At 41.1% G+C, this 18,759-nt stretch overlaps 4 protein-coding genes across 5 annotated transcripts; 2 read left to right on the top strand and 2 right to left on the bottom strand.

The window, feature by feature from the left end:
• The first annotated feature begins 2,922 nt into the window (after positions 1-2,922).
• LOC131879501 (probable inactive tRNA-specific adenosine deaminase-like protein 3) lies at positions 2,923-4,072 on the top strand. The gene has a single exon (XM_059225848.1). The coding sequence runs from the start codon at positions 3,190-3,192 to the stop codon at positions 4,015-4,017; it is 828 nt and encodes a 275-aa protein (XP_059081831.1). The 5' UTR covers positions 2,923-3,189; the 3' UTR covers positions 4,018-4,072.
• LOC131879502 (coiled-coil domain-containing protein 124-like) lies at positions 4,060-5,257 on the bottom strand. Its single transcript, XM_059225850.1, has 3 exons — positions 4,906-5,257; positions 4,507-4,808; positions 4,060-4,373 (listed from the first exon to the last, which is right to left on the bottom strand). Exons 1-3 carry the CDS (start codon positions 5,053-5,055, stop codon positions 4,172-4,174), a joined length of 654 nt encoding a protein of 217 aa, XP_059081833.1. The 5' UTR covers positions 5,056-5,257; the 3' UTR covers positions 4,060-4,171.
• Positions 5,258-7,195: 1,938 nt separating this feature from the next.
• On the top strand, positions 7,196-16,638 carry LOC131879496 (uncharacterized). Its single transcript, XM_059225841.1, has 10 exons — positions 7,196-7,601; positions 7,667-7,880; positions 8,053-8,532; positions 8,607-8,735; positions 8,813-9,106; positions 9,346-9,570; positions 10,054-10,274; positions 12,450-12,847; positions 15,305-15,407; positions 16,302-16,638. The coding sequence occupies exons 1-10, from the start codon at positions 7,353-7,355 to the stop codon at positions 16,479-16,481; spliced, it is 2,493 nt and encodes an 830-aa protein (XP_059081824.1). The 5' UTR covers positions 7,196-7,352; the 3' UTR covers positions 16,482-16,638.
• LOC131879503 (uncharacterized) lies at positions 16,534-18,682 on the bottom strand. 2 transcript variants are annotated; one of them, XM_059225851.1, is made up of 3 exons: positions 18,544-18,682; positions 16,858-17,004; positions 16,534-16,775 (listed from the first exon to the last, which is right to left on the bottom strand). In XM_059225851.1, the coding sequence occupies exons 1-3, from the start codon at positions 18,578-18,580 to the stop codon at positions 16,534-16,536; spliced, it is 426 nt and encodes a 141-aa protein (XP_059081834.1). In that variant the 5' UTR covers positions 18,581-18,682. The 2 variants fall into 2 exon arrangements, with proteins under 2 accessions (XP_059081834.1, XP_059081835.1); XM_059225852.1 differs by lacking the exon at positions 18,544-18,682 and adding an exon at positions 18,198-18,422.
• Positions 18,683-18,759: the final 77 nt, after the last annotated feature.

An 18,759-nucleotide genomic window follows, 5' to 3' on the forward strand; every position in this document is an offset into this window, starting at 1 on the left:
TGTAAAAAGCTTAAACAGAACATCTGGCCTATTGGTGTCAATAGTATGAACTACCTGAAAGCAGTGAATAAGACTAGAATAGGAGAAAGGTATTGGGATCACATCAAATGTTGGTAACAATTTTTGCTGACACCAGGGTTTGATGAGCTGCAGTGTTTCCAGATTAATCTAAATTGTTCTTTTAGTTTCTGCCATGCATTATTTCGGTCTCCATTATAAGTATCAAGTCAAGATAAGGGAGGAACTAACTATTAACAATCTAACATTGGAATTTGCAGTAGCCTTCTTATGCTGCATGAAAAATGGTTTAGGTTCTGTACTTCAGAGGGTGCTCTGCTACTCAGCCTCTCCCAAATGAATGGCCAATTGGGCCCATTCAAATTTGGTTAATTCTATCAAAATCTTTTATATCTTTAGTGTTTGGGAAAAGAAATCACTTTCATGGCATGTGACAATTAGCAATGTACTGTGTCTCTTGCCATTTTGTTTGGCTAGTCTGACGTTCCAAATAAGGACCCTTACATCATTTTTTTTTTGGTTTGGCTTTTCATGGGCTTTTCTAACGGCTACAAGGAATATAATCCCCAGTACTACTAAAATAAAATTTTATAATTCGTCTATTTATTACCTTTCAACCTTTATATGATATTTGGCCAACCAATGAGTTTGAGTTGGCAGACCGAGTTAGTCCTTGAATATAGGGTTAATCTGGAATGCTATCAAAAAAAATCCAAGTCTAACTTGAAAGATGCAACCAGATCAAGAAGGCCTATATATTCCCTACAAATATTAGAGGGAAGCAAATTAAGCAGTGAAGGAGCCCAAGAAAGAAGCAAGTTGGACTTCACTGTTCTACCTAGCCTGGATTCTTGACTGGTTGGCAAATATGAGGTATAAGATTTCCTTTCAACAGTTAGCCTATCCTGGAAACAGCAAAGTCATTTCCTTATGTCAGATTGTTTGAACTAGGGCCCTGTATTTAGAAGGGTACAACAGTGAGGTCAGCGCACCATTGCGGTGGAATTTTGAACCTTCAATTCCTTTCCAAAACGCAGTGTTCAAATGCGTCCCAGATCCAAACCAAACACATTTAATTCTGAATATGTGGCGCTATGAGTTACATGTGGCTTTAGCTACCCTTTACATACCCTTAAATGTACTTTGAACGTTAATCACCACTTTATAAGTCATTTTGCATTATTTTCTGTTGAAAAATGCATGATTTGAGTCTGGTGTTGCTCCAATTAGCGTTAATGGTGCTTGAAGAGTAATTTAAGCCTTAGAAATCACCCTTAAAGCGCAAGCATTTACAAAAATTTGTTTGGTTTTGATCTGGGAGCCGTGTAAACTCATTGTTTTGGAAAGGAATTGAAGGTCCAATATTCAAATGTAATAGCTCAATGACCTCACTATCATACTCTTCTAATACAGGGCACTTGCTTGAACTATGTGCCTTTTTGAGTATTTTTCACTTCCAAGAGTGCCTACTAGTTTCCTTGGGGAGAAACAGCTTGGTTGTGATTGGTTTAGAGCTTTATTTTGCCAGTTACTGGTACAAATCCAATACATTTCTGTGCCAATTTTGGCGCCATTGTAATTAGTTGCATTGGAATCAACCTGTTTTGATGCTTTCCAAGCTGGAATGGAGCATAAATAATCAAGATCAAAGCTTGCAAGCATGTCAGCTTATTTTACACCAATAATTACAAGCACACCAAAACTGAAAAGGAGTGGATCAAATGCTAAAAGTGGTACACAAAAGCAAGACCACACAAAAGTGTTTATAGCAGACCGAAAGTATTAGCTGGCACACTAATTTAAAAAATAGACACAAGAAGTGAAAAATGTCACACCACAAAAAGGTAATACACTTGCTTAACCAAGACACAAAAGGGTTTAAAGGACACTGAGAACATTAAAGTAACTCACCCAACAGTAAAAAGGCACACCAAGCAAGAAAAATTCATGCTGGGCAATGACACGTACTGACCTAAAAACCAAAATTCCATTACTCCTTTCAATAGGTTAAAAACTAAAGATAAGGACTCTGGCCAGATTTACCTTTGCAAAAGTTCAAAAAGACTGAAAACTTTTGAATAAAATCAATTCAAACAAAACAAACCAGTGACGACAAATTAAGAAAAAGCATTACTCCTGCAGTTTAAATTTTGGTCGCAGAAGACGGGACTGATTTGAAAATAAAGCAATAGTTCAAATAAATTTCAAACAAATAAGCAACAAAGACAAGATCAATTTGAGTACATTGGCACTACACACAGTCGAAGCAGGATTGCCAAGTTTCAAGTTAAGTGAGGCCAAATTCAGATTTACTGAAACTACAAGCCAATACAATTCAAGTTTTTAAAGCCTTGGTACCAAGAGACTAGATATCTGAGAGGCGACAGCTGACCTAGGCGCTACCTAACAATAATGGGGTTTCATATTGATTATTAATTGTTGTTTGGACCACTCAAACATCAACATATTGATTTTAAAGTATTGGTAGCGAAAAGAAGACTACGTATTCCAAATCTGGTTCGAAGGGATTAAAAAATCGTGAAAATCTAGATTTAGGACTTTATCCCGCCCATATGGAGAGTCAAAAATTATTACCAGAATGTCACATTTTTGGTAGTCTTACTTTGGTAGTCGAGATGCCAAATTGCGGACACTGACACGAAGAACTTCGCCTGACAGAAAGATGGGTGACCAAATGTAGTCTTAGGGGGTGACGGAGAAATGGCCTTAGGCGTTAAGTCAATCTTTCTCCAAAGCCCAACCACGTCGCACACACCGAAACATTGTAGATCTAACAGCCCGAAATAAATTCACACTATATGTGTCTCTATCAATAACTTCAAACCTTGTACCAAACCACCTGTGTACAACCTGGCACCCAATGCCAATTCATCACGCTGAGCCTTCTTCACCTCACAGTATCCTTTAGGCCATTAAGTGGGAAAAACAACAACAAACCCCCACGAGACAGACACGCCGGATAAGCCGGATAAGCCGGATAAGCTCAACCCACCTAGTTCAACCGAGTGGGCGTGGTATTGCCTGGCAGCCAGGCGTCATATCCTTCTATCCAGCACCGGGAGATTCAGCCGGTCTGCGGTCTGGCCGGGATCTGGGCAGGTTGACGTTGAGTTTTTCGGATTTTCTGTTTTTCACCATTTTACCCTGGAGATGAAATGGCGATTGGACCCGGTCATGCCTTTCGATCCGTCGCCGGATGTGGCCACCCAACCGGCTTTAGTGGCGCGTGTGCCCGACCAAAAGAAACTCTCCAGCATCGTCAAGACGCTGGGCGCCATTTACCCGCTGACCGAAAACCAACAGTTTCTGAAACGAGTCAAAAAGAAGATTGGCTCGTGGACCGTACTTGTGCGGTTGGGCGTCACGGCTCAGTCCGATCTGCACGCTTCGGTGCAATCCCTCATCGCCGAGCACGGGCTTGAACCCGAAACCGCCATTGTGCCGGCTGGGCCGCCGCAAACCCGGGCCCAATTTGAACGCTCCACCCAATTGTGGCCGTGTCGATTCCACGAGGACAAAAAACTGGAAGATCTCCTGGGCCATCGGGACCCGGATCTCTGGGGCGGGCCGGCCCTCAGCCGGCATTACGCTCACATGGCCAGCGTGCTCACGGCTCGCACGCGTGCCGGTCACGATAATGTGGTGTTAGTCCACCCGGGCGGGACGGAATCGCGCAACGTCCATCTAGAACGCGATGGGTTGTGTACGGGTCATCCGGTCATGGCCGCCATTACGCAATCGGCGTCCAATGATAGTCCGGCCGGCTATTTGTGGTCGGATTGCGACGTCTACTTGGCCGAAGAGCCTTGTCTCATGTGTTCCATGGCCTTAGTGCACGCTCGAGTGCGTCAGATCTTTTTTTGCTTTCCCTCGCCGAGTGGCGCTTTGCAGACCCTGGTTCGACTCCACGCCCTGCAACCGCTCAACCATAAGTTTGGCGTGTTTTGGCTCCGTCCTGAGCACGGAGGATCACTGTGATATCCAACTATGACGATGTAATGAATAATGAGCCTATGAAACTTGTTGATCTAGATTGATGTCCCTGTCTTCGCCTTTATTCCAAGTTCAACACCCTTGATCGGATTGGCGGTCCCTTTGGACCCGAGGCATGGTTCTCCGCGCCTTATCCGTTTCACTTGTTATTATAAGCTTTGATCGTCTGGTTAAAAGGATTGTCGGGATGTTTCATCCATTCCTTTCTTAGCATTTGCTTGAGTTGGGAGAGACGCAAACTCGGGTTGTCAGCTTTCAATTCGGGTAGCCGCAGTTGTTCGAACTCTTCGTAGGCCGCTTTGGCCCTCTTCTCCGGATGCTTATCCACTGGATCAGTATGCCTAGTAATGAGATAGAAAATGACTTACAGGTATCATGTCGATCCATGACATTGGCCATAAACCACTACGTATGCATTGGCTAACCGTCTTAAGCCGGACAAGCCATTTCCGATCATTGAAAAGATGAACCTACCCCAAGACGACCAGAGCTTCGTCCACCCCAGTGGCGCTATCACCTTCGACCGCCAACCGATTGACATTGTCCACCATGAGGTCCTGTTCCACCACATTCTTGGTCTTCGGGGTCTGCGCCGCCTGACTTTGGCTGTTTTGGATCATCTTGTTAATCTGATCCCGGGTCATCTTTTTAGCCGGTGGTTTGGCCGTCTTCTTGCCGCTCTTGATCTGACTCTCTTCTTCTTCGACCAACTTCTGACGCTCCAATTTCTTCTCCAGTTGTTCCAATCGCTTTAGTTCTTGCTCTTCTCGTCGCTCCTATCCCAAGATCCCAAGACACAGTCGACGTATTAGACGCGGGGTCCATCCAATGACTCGGCCGGCCGAGGCTATGAACCCCATTCATTCTACTCACCTTTTTCTTGGCCAAATATTTGTCGTCATCTTTCCAGAGTTCGTCTTCCTTCCTTCGTTCTTGCTCTTCCAGTTGAGATTGCAATCGTTGGGACTTTTTCTGTTTGGCTTCCACGGCTTTGGAATTCTCGCCTTTAAATTTTTTGGGCATCTTGACTGAATGCAATGGAAGGGGGACCTAATATTCACGGGCCAGCCAGACAATGATTGGGTCAGTAGCAGTATTGACCCCTCAAAATGATTTCGATGATGAATGGGTAGCTTGACGACGGGTTAGTGGATTGCCTTATGTATATAACAACCTTGGTTGATTGTCTTACTGTGATCTCTTTATTGTGATGAACACTTTCAGGCAAGGGTGACCACATAGACACAGAGATATCACCCAGTGAAAAGTTAAAACAGATGTATAACTTTTACATGATTCCAGGTTTTAATTCCTTGAGTGCAGGAATCTGACTTAACAAAATATATCAGCCATGATGACCAAATGGGGCTCTAATAGCTAGATTGAGCTCTTTTTCACTCATTTTGTGTTAATCTAGCTCTGAAATAATTCGACTTAGGTCTTTTTGGATTAATGGTCTTGGTTTGTTTCTTTTTGACTCATTTTTTGACTCTTTTTAAAGTTCCTTCATAAAGAACGTTGACTAAAGGTAAATATAAATTGTGTCTGAAATATGTCAGGTGATCGTGGCGACCAAACAATGGCTTTGACCCAAGAGCGCTACGTGCACTCCCAGGAGGAGTGCCTTTTTTGGAGCTAAAGAGCTGGAAGGCCAAAGTCAAAGAGAGCTTAAAAAAGTTAGATTTGAAGCCTACAAATACAATGGTTTCGTGTTTTATGTGCCAAGAACGCTACTGTGTTCGTGAGCGATCTGAATGTACAGGGTTTATTGTTAGGACGGTCAAATTTGATAACAATTATTGGTATTTACTGAGAAAAGATACGCAAACAATGTGAGAAGTTTCACTTAAACGTTATTTTGGGGAAAGGTGTTTAATCTTTAGTATACTTATTGTCTGGTTTTCAAGTAGCAACTCTTCGTCGTAATTGCCGAAAACATTGGATTGGTTTCCAGTAAGATTAGATATTTTGTTGCATTGTATTCTACATCGGAGACATTATGGGCTTGTTCTAGCTCCGAGTCACATGTATAACCCGCTTTTGAAAATGTTGCGTAGCAATGGGACGCGCCTACAATCAGGAAGCACTTTGATTGGGGTCGTAAATATCACATTAACATTGCGACAACCCGAGACAAAATCTTGTACACCCAAGGGGACACCTTGACCCAATAAACCAATCGATTCAGCAGACAACTAAAATCTTGAAAAAAGACTTGCTTTTTTTTGTTGTGGAATCTTCTCAAGAAAAGTCAAACATTTTTATAGATATAGCTTTCTGCATGATTGAGATATCAGCCCCGTCTTTTATACTTCTTGACATGTTCTTGTCGACCAATTCGGTCATAGAAGTAGAGTGCATGTATAGTTAAAAAAAGTTCCCTTCAATGCTCGCTTTTGGGGGGAATGATGTCTTAGAACGATTTGTCTTGTTAACGCACGTTAAATAAGGGATGGCTCTGTTAATGTACTAGTGAACAAGAGGAGTTAGTGTAACCGAGTAGTCGAGGGTACAAAGCCCAGGACCAAATGTCAATGTTTCTAATGACTATCGAACGGTTTACGGGGCAGCAACAATATTTCAAGAATTTTCTCCCCAAGAGTCATGGCTTCAAACCTCCGTTCCGGAAGTTGTCCTTTCCAGTTTGTGGGTCAATTCTAGGGACAGCAGAAGCTCAACCCTATAGCCCTTGATGATCCCGGTAAGTTCCACCAATGAAGACCTCCTCTCTTCTTTCTCGGGCTCCTTCATCGTTCAATTTGCTACCCGCAAAAATTCGTAGGGAATACGATGCAAAAAAGTAAGGCTTTTTGTTGGACTTGAACATCGTCAAACGGACGCCGTGGGGTCTTCTTCCCACTTGTTGCCTATCCACTTTCTTGCTCTTTTGCTCTTGGAGCAAAAGGCACACTTTCGCCTATTTTGTTGAATACAATGATAAGATAGAAATGGAATATTTTTGTTACATTTTTGAGATTCAATTGCCTTGGGTACATTTTTGTTTGACGAAATGCCTTTAAAGAGCATTGATTGGGGAATTTAAAATGCACATCTTCGCGAAGTAGTCGGTTGGCCTGTTAAGACTTCAACTTGTAAAGCCTATCTGGACTCCTATTGCTAACATAGCAAGGGCCAGGGGGAAAAAGAGGAATGCCCTTTGAACAGGCGAAAAAGTATGGACGAAAAACCTGTTCCAAACTACCCCTCTTCAGTCAGAATTGGACCACAGCATAAACAAAGCGAAAATATATATAGTTAGTATTTATTGATGCTTCTTTGTGATACTACCGACTCGACAATGAGTCTAAGCTAACCAAACCATGGGCTCCACTTCGAATCTTTACATGTGGCTTCACATTGGTCTCCTATACGTGTTGTTTGGGTACAACTTCCTGACGCAGTTAAATTCAGTGCCGGCTCAAAATGAACATGTTCGAGAGAAACGCTCCAACTACGAAAAAGCCAATGTGGAATTCATCCATCCCAAACTGCGGGACGAGATTCAGGCCAGAACCCCAGAGGACCCTAATAATCCATGGGTGTGGCTCACTTCTTATTCCAGGATTCCAGTGAGATCTTACAGCTTCCACAGTGTTTGACAATGCTTGAAATCTTATTGTTCAAGTTTACTTAGGTCGAAGCCATCCAAGATTTCTGTTCGGCTACAAAAGAATACTGTCCACCCGGCAACCCTGGGAAAAAAGGAGACTCTGGAACATCTGGATTACCAGGGATCAAGGGGAAACGGGGACGACCAGGTCGGGTAGGGAGCAAAGGCATCCAGGGTCATCAAGGTCCCATTGGTCCACCAGGACCTCGTGGACCCAAGGGTGACAGAGGAACGTCGGGTGAGGACACTAGCAAATATGATAGCATGATGAGCATACCCATACATTATTTATAAGTATAAGAATATTCCAAAATCAGATGCCTTCTTATAACAAACAAAGGTACAAAGTGCGAAAGGAAAATGCTAACACTCTTTATCACATGTTATTTGATTTTATTTCTTATCTTTAGGCTCTGAAGGTCTTGATGGAAGGGATGGATTGCCAGGTGAGCCTGGGTTGGATGGCATTCCTGGACGAAATGGCTTAGATGGAATACCGGGGGTAGATGGAATCCCCGGACTACCAGGCTCTTCAGGCATTCCTGGCAAACATGGTTCCGATGGCGTCAAAGGTGACAAAGGTGAAAAAGGCGATGAAGGACACCGCGGGGAGCGAGGTTTGCCTGGACCACGAGGCCGGAAAGGAGACGCGGGTGAAAATGGACGGGCTGGCATTCCTGGCATTGGCGTCTGGACAGTGGAGGGCAAAAATGTGAGCGAAATTCTCATCCCGCCGGTCATTTCTGGCGCCGATGGAAATCACGAGGAGAATATCATTGTTAAGGAGGGGGATCATCTTAAATTGATTTGTTTGGGATCAGGAGTTCCAAAACCCATTGTTTCTTGGCAAAGACTGGACGGAAATGCCTTTCCAGATGGAGCATGGAAGAGTAAGTGAAACCATTGAGCAATGTACAATACGATCATTTTTGATAAATGAAAAGATACTTTATGTGAATTTTAGGATCTGTGGCTCCAGGTGCCATATTGAATATCACTCAGGTGAACAGAGAACACATGGGCAAGTACGTGTGTACGGCTAACAATGGAATTCCACCCGCTGCTGAAAAGACATTTAACCTTGAAGTCCATTGTAAGACCTTTCACTTCTTATGTGTTCATGAATGTTTGAGTAAAGGGACCACTGATTCACCTCTGTCTGGTTTCTAGTCCCACCTTTGATTCAAATTCACCGTCAGATGATTGGTGCATATAATGGCTCTAAAGCCGTAATAGAGTGTGATATTGAGGCATTTCCCAGCGCCGTCAACTATTGGGAGAGATATGATGGGCGGCTAATTCAACAAAACGACGACAAGTACAGTCTAACTTCAATGGAAAACGATATCTACAAAACACGAACGGCCCTTGTGATCCAGATGACCAGCATGGAAGACTTTGGCGTTTACTATTGTATCAGTAAGAATGAAAAAGGCATCACCAAGGGAGGCATAACCATATTTGGTAAGTTTGATAAGATTTCCTCTCAACCAAGCACGATAAGGGACTGATGTGAGTAAGTGATAACTTTTCAAAGGGTGAATCTAAGTATTCCTCGACTCGCCCAGATAGTTTTTCAGGAAGCCAGCTTGACTTAAGTCCCTAGATAATTCTATGGCCTTTTTATTAGCATTAGTGGTTGCAAAGTTCCCTTTTAAATCGTTGATGCTTGCTTAATTTGAAGAGATGTTTTCCTTTTTTAGAACGAGATCCTAATTCAGCATTACCGCCACCTATGATCGGAGGATCTCGGCCAACAGTTATTGGTGAACAACCTCCACCTTTGGCGGGCCTGGAGGATCTATGTCCTCCTCCGCCTAAATGTCAAAACTGCCAGGCATTCCGATGTGAAGGGTCGGCAAGGATGTATGGGCTCAATGTTCTCCCTTATGACACAGTGTTCCCAGGTCTTCCAAATCGAACTTCTGGTAAACCGCGTTTGTTGATAGCATGTCGTAACATAATGTTCTCCAAACTTAGCGTCCCATGCTCAACAAAAAATAGCTCTGAATTCAATCAGCTTATAAGCTTCCTTGCAAATAATATTGAAAAAATGAGTTCTGGAAACATCATGACGAAGTTTCATGCTACTTAATCCATTCCGTATGAACCTCAAGTGGCGAATGCCATGCTTTGACAAACACTCTCTTTAAATATTTTCTTCTTTCGAACCCTCCTTTGTTCCATGCTCTCTAATTGCGTTAATTGCAAAACTATTTTTTAATAACGGCTTGAACTTTTTTTTTATGCGACTCTTACCCCCAAGAACATTATTTTAACCCGTTTAACGAGAAATATATAATTGTAATTAAAGTCGAAAATTTAGGGTTACCTTGTCCACCTTCTAATTGGTTCCCTATGAGAACAAATTAATGCCGAAGTTTTCTGATTCACCGTTGAAATTTCCACAGAATGCATGATTGAGACGATTGGCAAGCCAGTATTTCATCGTTACACTCCGGACTTGTATGGCTCTTGGCTCATGGAGGCATTTGTTTGGGATCAGGACGATAAGTCTAAAGTGTGGACCACGGACAGTCAACATTCTCAAACGCTTCTCGAATACAACAACAAAACCATGTTCAGGATGAACACGCCATCAAAAAACCTGACTTTACCTCTACCGTTTACGGTATGATGCACGCTTTCAATTCAAAATAATAATTTCAGTTTACCACCGGTTTCAACCGTGAATTGCACACCATGGAAACTCAACGCTTGAAACAGACATTTTATCGAAGCCAAAATCGATTAATGGAACCAATATTCCCAAATATTCACCTCGTCGTTGGAATTTAAAAAGCTCTCGTTTCGTTTTGGCTAATCAAGCCAGCTTTGCTTCTACCAGCCCTTTTGTCTTCGACTTCTTGTTTTTTTTCCTTGAGTCGGAAGTCACATTGAGACTGAGTTCGGATTAAGGGTGGCCCAATTACGAGATATTCCGACTCCTCAATTCATTTCTTACTATTGTCCACATAGATCAAGTAACTCCCCTACAACGAACATTTTGAGCCGTATTGGCGGGGGGAAAACATTTGAACCAAATTTCCATCTTTTCCCACTTTTTGGTCATTTTTCCAGCTTTTCGACTCTTTTTAACTTTTTTCTTACCATTTTTCACATTATGGGACTTTTTTGCCCGTTTGTTATCATTTGGGTCCTTATTTGTTTCCTTCTTAACTTGCTGTTCATTGTATGGGACCTTTTTATTTGCTTCTATGCCGCATTATCAGAAGAAGGATTTGGTTTTTTGTTTGGGTTTTCACTGACGTTACTAACCGCTGCAAATAATGTAATCCCCGCTAAAATTGAAATGAAAGATCTTAATTCGTCTAGTTATTTTCACTTAAACTTTACACAATATTTGGTCTATCAACTAATTTTAAAAATTACCTTTTTCGGTTTAGGAAAGTCTGTTTCTCGAAACTGGAAGAAATGGCTCGTAGCCATAGCAAATGTGCTCCCTCCCTTTTTGTCACATTACGGTTACATTTTATGTAGGAACCACAGACCTCTAGAAACATGTACTGAGAACGGGTTTCTCACCAAACCGGCCTGTTTCGGGCCAGATTACTGAGGGATATATTCATACAAAAAAATCAAAGTGTTTAGGCTCCCTTGACTTAAATTTTAGAATGGTTATTTCAAGTGCCCGTTGTCTATCCATACAATCAAACCATTGAAATCATAATAAACCATTATATAGAAATTAAACGTTGAAAATGATAAAGCTTAAATTTGAAGCTTGAATTCTTTACGAATATTACAGGAAAACAAATTAAACATTGAAGGAGCCAGAGAAAGGCTGGACTTCATTGTTCGAACTAGCCTGGGTTCACCAGGATTTCATGGTTACTTAGATTGACCCTAAAACCTGGGTCGGGACAAAGCTCATGGATGCTCCTAAAAACGTGCAATATCAGATCTACCTTTCGTACCATCTTTGCACACAGTACGTACAGTCACAACCTCTTTGATCTCTCCCAATATGAGAGCTCTCTCATTCTACCAATGTTCCTTGTGAAACACCATTGTTCGACCTTCTGCAAGCCTGCTGATCTCATTGGAGCCCAAATGGGTGAAGCATTTTCAAGATGTAGCTGGACAATCGAGTTATACAGAGTTAGCATCGTGATGCTATCTCTGGACTTAAACGTGCGATATATGTATCCAGCCACACTTTTAGAAAAGCTGCACCCACCTTCAACTGGATTTGCTCATCGAGCTTTCCATTATTTTGGAGGACTACACCTAAATCTTTCATAGATGAGATCTCCTCAATATCTTTATCGCCATTCTCTACGAGTGGAGTATTCAAAGGAGTTGACCCGAAGGTCATTGAGCGGAATTTCATTCCGTTCAGGGCCATGTTAGTGTCAGTAAACCAAGAGTAGATTTTTCTAGGTCCTTTGCAAGGCTAGCGGAATTATGGCCATTCCTACCAAACACTGTGTAACTTCGTATTGCCAAAATCAAACATGCATCACGTGCCATAAGGTCCTTTGAATGTTGTATGATGCAACAATTGGGCATCGTGATCATTTGCCCCCTCCATATCCTTGTTTTGCCAAACGTTTGATATTTGAGCTAGGAGGGTGTAGCTCTCGGCGTAATTTGACGTCCTTGGGCCAGTATCAATTTCACAAATTCTTTGAATCTTCATTATCCTATCGATCAAATATGTAGTAAGATGATAGGTTGCCTTACACTCTGAAATGTAATGCACATCATAGAGGTGCCTATCTGTGACCATTATGACTCACAATGATGGCTGGTTCGTTTTGATTCAAAAGAGCTCTCATTTCAGGGCAACAATCACGTGGTATACAATGGAAGCTTCTTCTACTTTCATTTAGAGAGTGAGAGCATAATCAAATATGACTTGAAAACCAGGTTTTCCAAGCGATTAAAAATCCCCCGAAACCGAGTCGTTGTGGCCAATGGTGGCGATCTCTTGACGCAGTTATACAATCCTAAGCAAGTGGGAAGTTATTTCGATTTTTCTACGGATGAGAATGGCTTGTGGGGAATGTTTGGCCTGGCCTTGGACAACAACACGGTGGTGATGAAGATTGATCCAATGAGCTTAGAGATCAGTTATATGTGGAACATCAGTTTGAATCACAATCAAGTCTCGGAAATGTTTGTTGTTTGTGGGGTCCTCTACGGCATTGACAGTGTTTATGAGAGAACCACGAGAATTAGGTAAGATTGCATGCTTCTTCACCTTTCATCAAGAAACTCAAAAGAGCACTGACTTGAAGGTACGCTCCACTACAGTGTCTTATTGTCTGCATTTATTGTTGCTCATGAGCTTCACAAAAAAATCTCATGAATATCCAGATTTGAATGTACAATAGCAGGTTCAATATGTCAATGAATGTACATGTCTTCATGGAAAATCAAAACAAGGTGTTCAGAGCCACTTATTCAAAACACATCGGGAACGCCATTCAGTTGTTGAGACCAGGTATTGTGTTGGTCTATGTTTGGCTGGGAAATGTTTGCACTACCTCGTCACCCCTAAAGAAAGTGTTGGCGTAGGAAAATGCCCACCTGAGGCTGTTTCTAAAAGTTCGTACCTCGGAGTTAGGGGTTTGGACGTTTACCGATATGACAATGCACTGTCCAAAGTGGTGAGAGTATGCTTATTCTGGCGAACGTCCAAGCCTTAACTAAGAGGTATGTGCGTTTAAAAAATTCGCCTCTTTTTGGGGTTTCGATTTTTTTGCTGTCGGAATTTCTTTTATTGCATATATTTCTATTTTTTACATCAGCAGGAAAATTCATAATATTGTTCAAGATCTCCTTCATCTAACCTTGCGGTTTTGTATTGAAATTATTGACCAACAAAATCGCTGTTTAGCCGCCTTGGGGTTAGGTCAGAGGCTAAGTGTTTAACAGGGGTCAAATGTTTCAGTGTTGAGCGCATTTTACCATATTGAATATTGAACACAATTTAATCGATAAAATTATGAGCTGAATGCTATAAAGGCCGTGAAGTAATTATAATATTTCCTGTGAATGAGCCTTGTCAAAGTCACAATTTCTTATTGGCGGGGGCTTATGACCGGAACAACTAGGATGATCATATGTATGTGTTAGAAAAACTCCGATCCAAGTAAGTTCTGAGGAACCTAATCAAATTTCTCGCAAAAAAAGTTTGGAACTCAACAAAAAGGGATGAAGTTGCGGGGATAACTTCTAGGGTTTTCAAACTTCAAGAGGTACTGTTTCTTACACAATAAATCGATCCAGGAAGACCAACAGCCTTCATGATAAGCCAACATCTTGACGTCCAAGGTCTGTTACAACCAAAAGACTGGTCAAAGCCACGGGATAGAAGATCCCAAGGAATTGTAAATGATTTCCAAGACAAAAATGACCATGATTGTGAAAGCCGATCTCAAATATCCTACAAGTTCCAGCAGCACCATCCTATTTGTGAAGCCACGAAAGGGAGGAGATTGGTTAGGTTTTCAAGAAGAGCACAGGAGCAAGCACCATCTGGATCGACGAAATACGTTTCCCGTTCAAGCTGTCCACTCTTTTCCATGAAATTCTAATTTCTTTGTTTAATCATGTATTACGATCATTATTACTCATTATCCTCAGAACACACTCTTCTACAAAAGAGCCCTAGGTATGGCATAAACTTTAAATTTTTAGAATGGACGACGTACATTTGTTGAAGTGCACTTTGGAAATACGCATACAAACGGCCAGCTCACTCTGGAAAGGGCTATCCAAACAAAAGATGCACAAGGCTGACTTCACGTCATCAAATTATGCCAATCTGATTGTCTATCAGTTGTCAAAATTGGCTTGCGATTTCCAAAAATACCTCTGAAAGTAATTCTAATAAAAAGTAGGGTTTTAGATAGATAATGCCAGATCTATGTACAGGGCGCGAGGCATGTGGCGTTACACTTTCAAAGTCTGAAACTTTTGGCCGATTCCGACCTTGTCCTGCAATGGTGATTAAAGCGCAAATGGAAGTTAAATTGAATAGATTATATGATGTACCTCCCAATCCATCCAAATCCGGAGTTTCATTGTGATTTGTCGAGTGTTTCACAATCCTTGGATTTTCATTGAAAGTGCAACGCTGCATACCTCAATCCCTGTAGTGGACTTCACCTACAAGCTGGCATGTCATATGCAGTAGTTATAGGTAGTTATGTTGAAGGTATGCTCAAATAAAAAGTAGACTCGTCATGCTGTTCTATTTCTGTCTGCCAGTAAGAATTGAACTAACATACTTTAGTGGTAAGGGCATGGTCAGGACTATTGATGAACTCTATCTAATGCAAATGAACTCATGCGATTGCATGCAAAAATATTGAAGATCAATATTCAATGGAAGAAAAGATAGCTAGATGAATTCTTGATTAGAATTCTTGGAAAAATACATAATGGTGCATCTCATGTCAGTGCACTTGCTTATACAGTGCTCAAAATAAGAGCTTAGTGCTCAACACAAGATTTCTGAAAACTTGTTATTTCTTCTGATTGGTTATAACGGTAAGTGCCGCCACTGGCTGAACCTTTTGCGTCTCTGTATTCAGGATCTCTTACTACAAATCTAAGAACACTGTAGAAATTTGTAGGAACACTAACGTTTATAGAATGACTGAGACAGGACTATGGTTTATTTTTCAGGTTTGCCTTGGATTTATACAAAAACAAACTTATTGACATAGAACTCCCGTTCACTAATCCATTTGGTTTCTCAACGATGATCGGCTACAATCCCAGGATCCAGGTAACTAAAATTGTTGGCGGTGTAGGCTCAGTATTTCCAATCTTTCTTATAAAACCGTTGATTGAAGCACAAAATGAATTGAGATAATTTGAAATCAATTTCACCCGGTTCCAAAGGATCCCACATTTTGTACACTCTCACGTAGCAAGAAGGTGACATGCACATTTTGACACAACTGGATTGCTTCTTCAAGACTGCTGGGTTCTGACAAGTAGGACTTTGTAAACAAGCCTCCCGAAACTCCCTGTAGGGCTTAGACTCCTCGAGGAAATGGTCTGAAAAGTGCTCCAACTGGTCCATATGTTCCTTGTAAGAAGCAGATGTACCCAACGTCAAAGGATACGGAGTCCAATCTTCAAACCAAGACAAATCATGAGGCATTAGCGCACAGATTTGCCCTACACACATAAAAAGAAACGCAATGAGGGTATCCAAATTCATGGCTTCTTTTACCAAGTGACTTGAGCAACAAAGGCCCCTTGAGGCTTTGAGGCCAGCCAACAAGAGTAGGAGCCAAAGCTATCAGCTGTTCGACTACTTTCTCTTCTCGTTATGGATGTTCCACCCAACCCGACGAAGGAAAGGAGCTTTCCGCATTGTTAAGGCTTGACAAGCCAACTAGTGCCAATTAAAATAGAATCAAAGAAAGAGTTTCTGGCTTTTTGACAAATTTTGGCATACTTTTCCACATCTTTAAATGAATTCATTGAATGGAAAAGGATTTTGAAGTCACCAAAAAAGAGCAAGCAAAGTTATGGCTATTTAAAGTGCAATCCAAACATGCTCGTCAGCACACTTCCAAGGCCAAGCAGTATTTTTGTTATATTGAAACTAATGGAAACCATTTGGTTAGTCTCATTCAAAAGCTCGGATATAGAAAATATCATTTTTCAGAGTATGGTGACTTGTGATGGTGGAAATCAATTGACGTATCCCATCAAGTATCATGACATTGGCTATGGAGAAGAGTCTGAAGAGGTGGTGGTAACGAAGACGGGATTTGAGTTAGAGGAGACCAAAGAGCCCGGACTTGATATCATTGGTTCGCAAAGTAACTTAACCGAGGACGAGTGATGTTCGAGGCTTTCATTTATTTATGATATACTTCCTGACAGTTTTATTATCGTCAATGATTATTCAATATCGTCCAAAAACTTGGACACATAATCAATCCTAGAAATATAGAGTAACCGGCGGCCATTGGAGCGCTGGCATTCACGTTTTGATCTGAGATCTCGGTCGCCTTGTATTCACCGTTGCACAAGTCCTTGCCGCAGATGCAAATCTCGGTTCGCATGATATTAATAGTTTGGCTGACACATCCATCCAAGTTTAGAACCGGGGCTTTGCTGCATCTCCGACTTATAGCTGCATCAAACAAACGAAAGACCATGTAATAATTATCCATTTTCTTAGCCATTGCAATGTGTTCAACCCAAAAAGAAATTACTTCGATAATGAGCGAATTTCGCCACCGTCATCATGCAACTGGTGTTCTCATCCTCATCACAGCGTTTTCGTGGCAGATGTCGCAGTGGGATATCCCCACAGTTGCTACATTCGTAGCAGACCAAAGCTTGGCATGTGTGAAATAAAACTAGAAGCAAAACGAATCGAGAATCATTCAATTTTGTGTGTGTCAATTTCATTTTGTGTATTAAATGGCTCTAAATTCACGGTCGATAAAAAGCCTTAAAGTTGTACGTACGAGGGGGAATCAAGTATAGATGAGTATATGCCTATAACTTTGAATGTATTAAACATCTCCAAATCTAATGTCTTTGGATCAATCTTTGAATATTTTCTGACATTTTTTTAACGTCAAAACAAAAAATGTGTCTTCGACCTTCTTTTTACCGATTAAATCGACAGTGTTTGCCGGCTAATTTCAAATGCTTAGTTTTGGACCATAGAGATATTGGGCCCAAGAAGGGAGCCATGCTGTCATGTTTTATGACATAATCCAGAAAATTGATATTACAAGAGCAGAAACTGAGAAATTGTTAACTTGAATGATTGCATGTTTCAAGCCAAAGAAAAACCAAAGCAAAGAAAAATCAAAGGGATTGAGAAGAACAACCTTAAAACTTTTGTTTTGAAATAATACTTCATTGTCACAGACTTTTTTGGCATAAAATACATATGATTCTAACCAAAATAATATATAAAACAATAAATAAATAAAAAGAGTCAAAACTTAATATCACAGGCTCACATTTTGAAATTATTCGTTCATTCAAATGTATAGGCCTAGACTCAGCTATACTTAATGCCCCCTCGTAGTTGCATTACCCAAAAAAGAAAACAGGTCAGGGCAATCCAATAAGGTAAATGGGTCCCTCTAAAATATCAACGGGGAAACCGAAGTTTACCTAGTGTGTTGAAAGTATGGATGAAAAAATGATAAATGTGCATGCATACAACATGTGTAAATATCCTACACGAAAAGCCAAACCTAGTTTTGCGGATTCAAGTGGTATTGTCTGTTTGTCTGAAAAAGGATCATCCGCCAAGAAGCCTCTTGTATGCAAGAGAGTAATGCACCTGAACACGTTATAAGCCCCGGGGTTGCTTGTACACGCCAAACCCAAGGACGAAGTTTACCGAGCGTGAGTAGTAAAGTGTTTGAAAGTTGTTGACATGAATAAAGTAAATGATTCGAGTTTGCACAAGAACATTCTCAATTAAGATAATGCGTCCTTAAAATCTTATCCGAACGAATTAGTTTGGAAAATGTTTTATCAAATAAATTTGAATCAAAACTTAGGTTGCTTAAATGTGAAGACATACTTTTGAATGCATTGGTCAATTGGTTGTGTTTCATCGTACATCACTTTTAAGATAGCACAGGCCAGTCAGCAATTGTGTCACAAGGCATCACAATTGAATTGTTGGGTGTCACAGTCCACGCTACAAAAATTATCCTTGAGAAGTTATACTTTCGCCTAGAGTGAGGGCATTGCCTGTCGAATACAAATCCTGGCAAATGTCCAAAATCGTACGACAAGATTGTGAAGCTCTTAAAGTTCTGCTCCCGATTATTTTCAGTTGTCTCATTAGCCAACCATTCCAGAGACACTACGGAAACTCAAGAGTTCTATACTCATTTACCGTGAAGTGGAAATCATTTACTCACAGAATAATAAGGAGATTCTCAGTATCCCACTGATCATGACGTTGTTTTGGAATTAACTTGTGTAATCAATGATGAGCATAGACAACAAAGTACTACAAGATGGAACACTTTCAACTGACAGGAAGGCCAGCTTCACACTGCCTCATCAGAGTCGTTCTTGGCATATTTCTCGGACAAGACGATCTTAATAAAGAGTTGCCGAGCCTCAACATGAAT

Source organism: Tigriopus californicus, chromosome 4 (assembly GCF_007210705.1).
Source record: "Tigriopus californicus strain San Diego chromosome 4, Tcal_SD_v2.1, whole genome shotgun sequence".
Classification (NCBI taxonomy): Eukaryota; Metazoa; Arthropoda; class Copepoda; order Harpacticoida; family Harpacticidae; genus Tigriopus; species Tigriopus californicus.

Coding starts and splice junctions, on each gene's coding strand:
- LOC131879501 (XM_059225848.1), top strand. CDS start 3,190: ATGAAATGGCGATTGGACCCGGTCATGCCTTTCGATCCGTCGCCGGAT.
- LOC131879502 (XM_059225850.1), bottom strand. CDS start 5,055: ATGCCCAAAAAATTTAAAGGCGAGAATTCCAAAGCCGTGGAAGCCAAA. Junction 4,809..4,905: donor AATATTTGGCCAAGAAAAAG/GTGAGTAGAATG, acceptor ATCTTGGGATAG/GAGCGACGAGAAGAGCAAGA. Junction 4,374..4,506: donor GAAGCTCTGGTCGTCTTGGG/GTAGGTTCATCT, acceptor TCTCATTACTAG/GCATACTGATCCAGTGGATA.
- LOC131879503 (XM_059225851.1), bottom strand. CDS start 18,580: ATGATCAGTGGGATACTGAGAATCTCCTTATTATTCT. Junction 17,005..18,543: donor GAGAATCTCCTTATTATTCT/GTGAGTAAATGA, acceptor TTTTGCTTCTAG/TTTTATTTCACACATGCCAA. Junction 16,776..16,857: donor GAAATTCGCTCATTATCGAA/GTAATTTCTTTT, acceptor TGTTTGATGCAG/CTATAAGTCGGAGATGCAGC.
- LOC131879496 (XM_059225841.1), top strand. CDS start 7,353: ATGGGCTCCACTTCGAATCTTTACATGTGGCTTCACATTGGTCTCCTA. Junction 8,533..8,606: donor TCCAGATGGAGCATGGAAGA/GTAAGTGAAACC, acceptor TGTGAATTTTAG/GATCTGTGGCTCCAGGTGCC. Junction 9,107..9,345: donor GGGAGGCATAACCATATTTG/GTAAGTTTGATA, acceptor TTCCTTTTTTAG/AACGAGATCCTAATTCAGCA.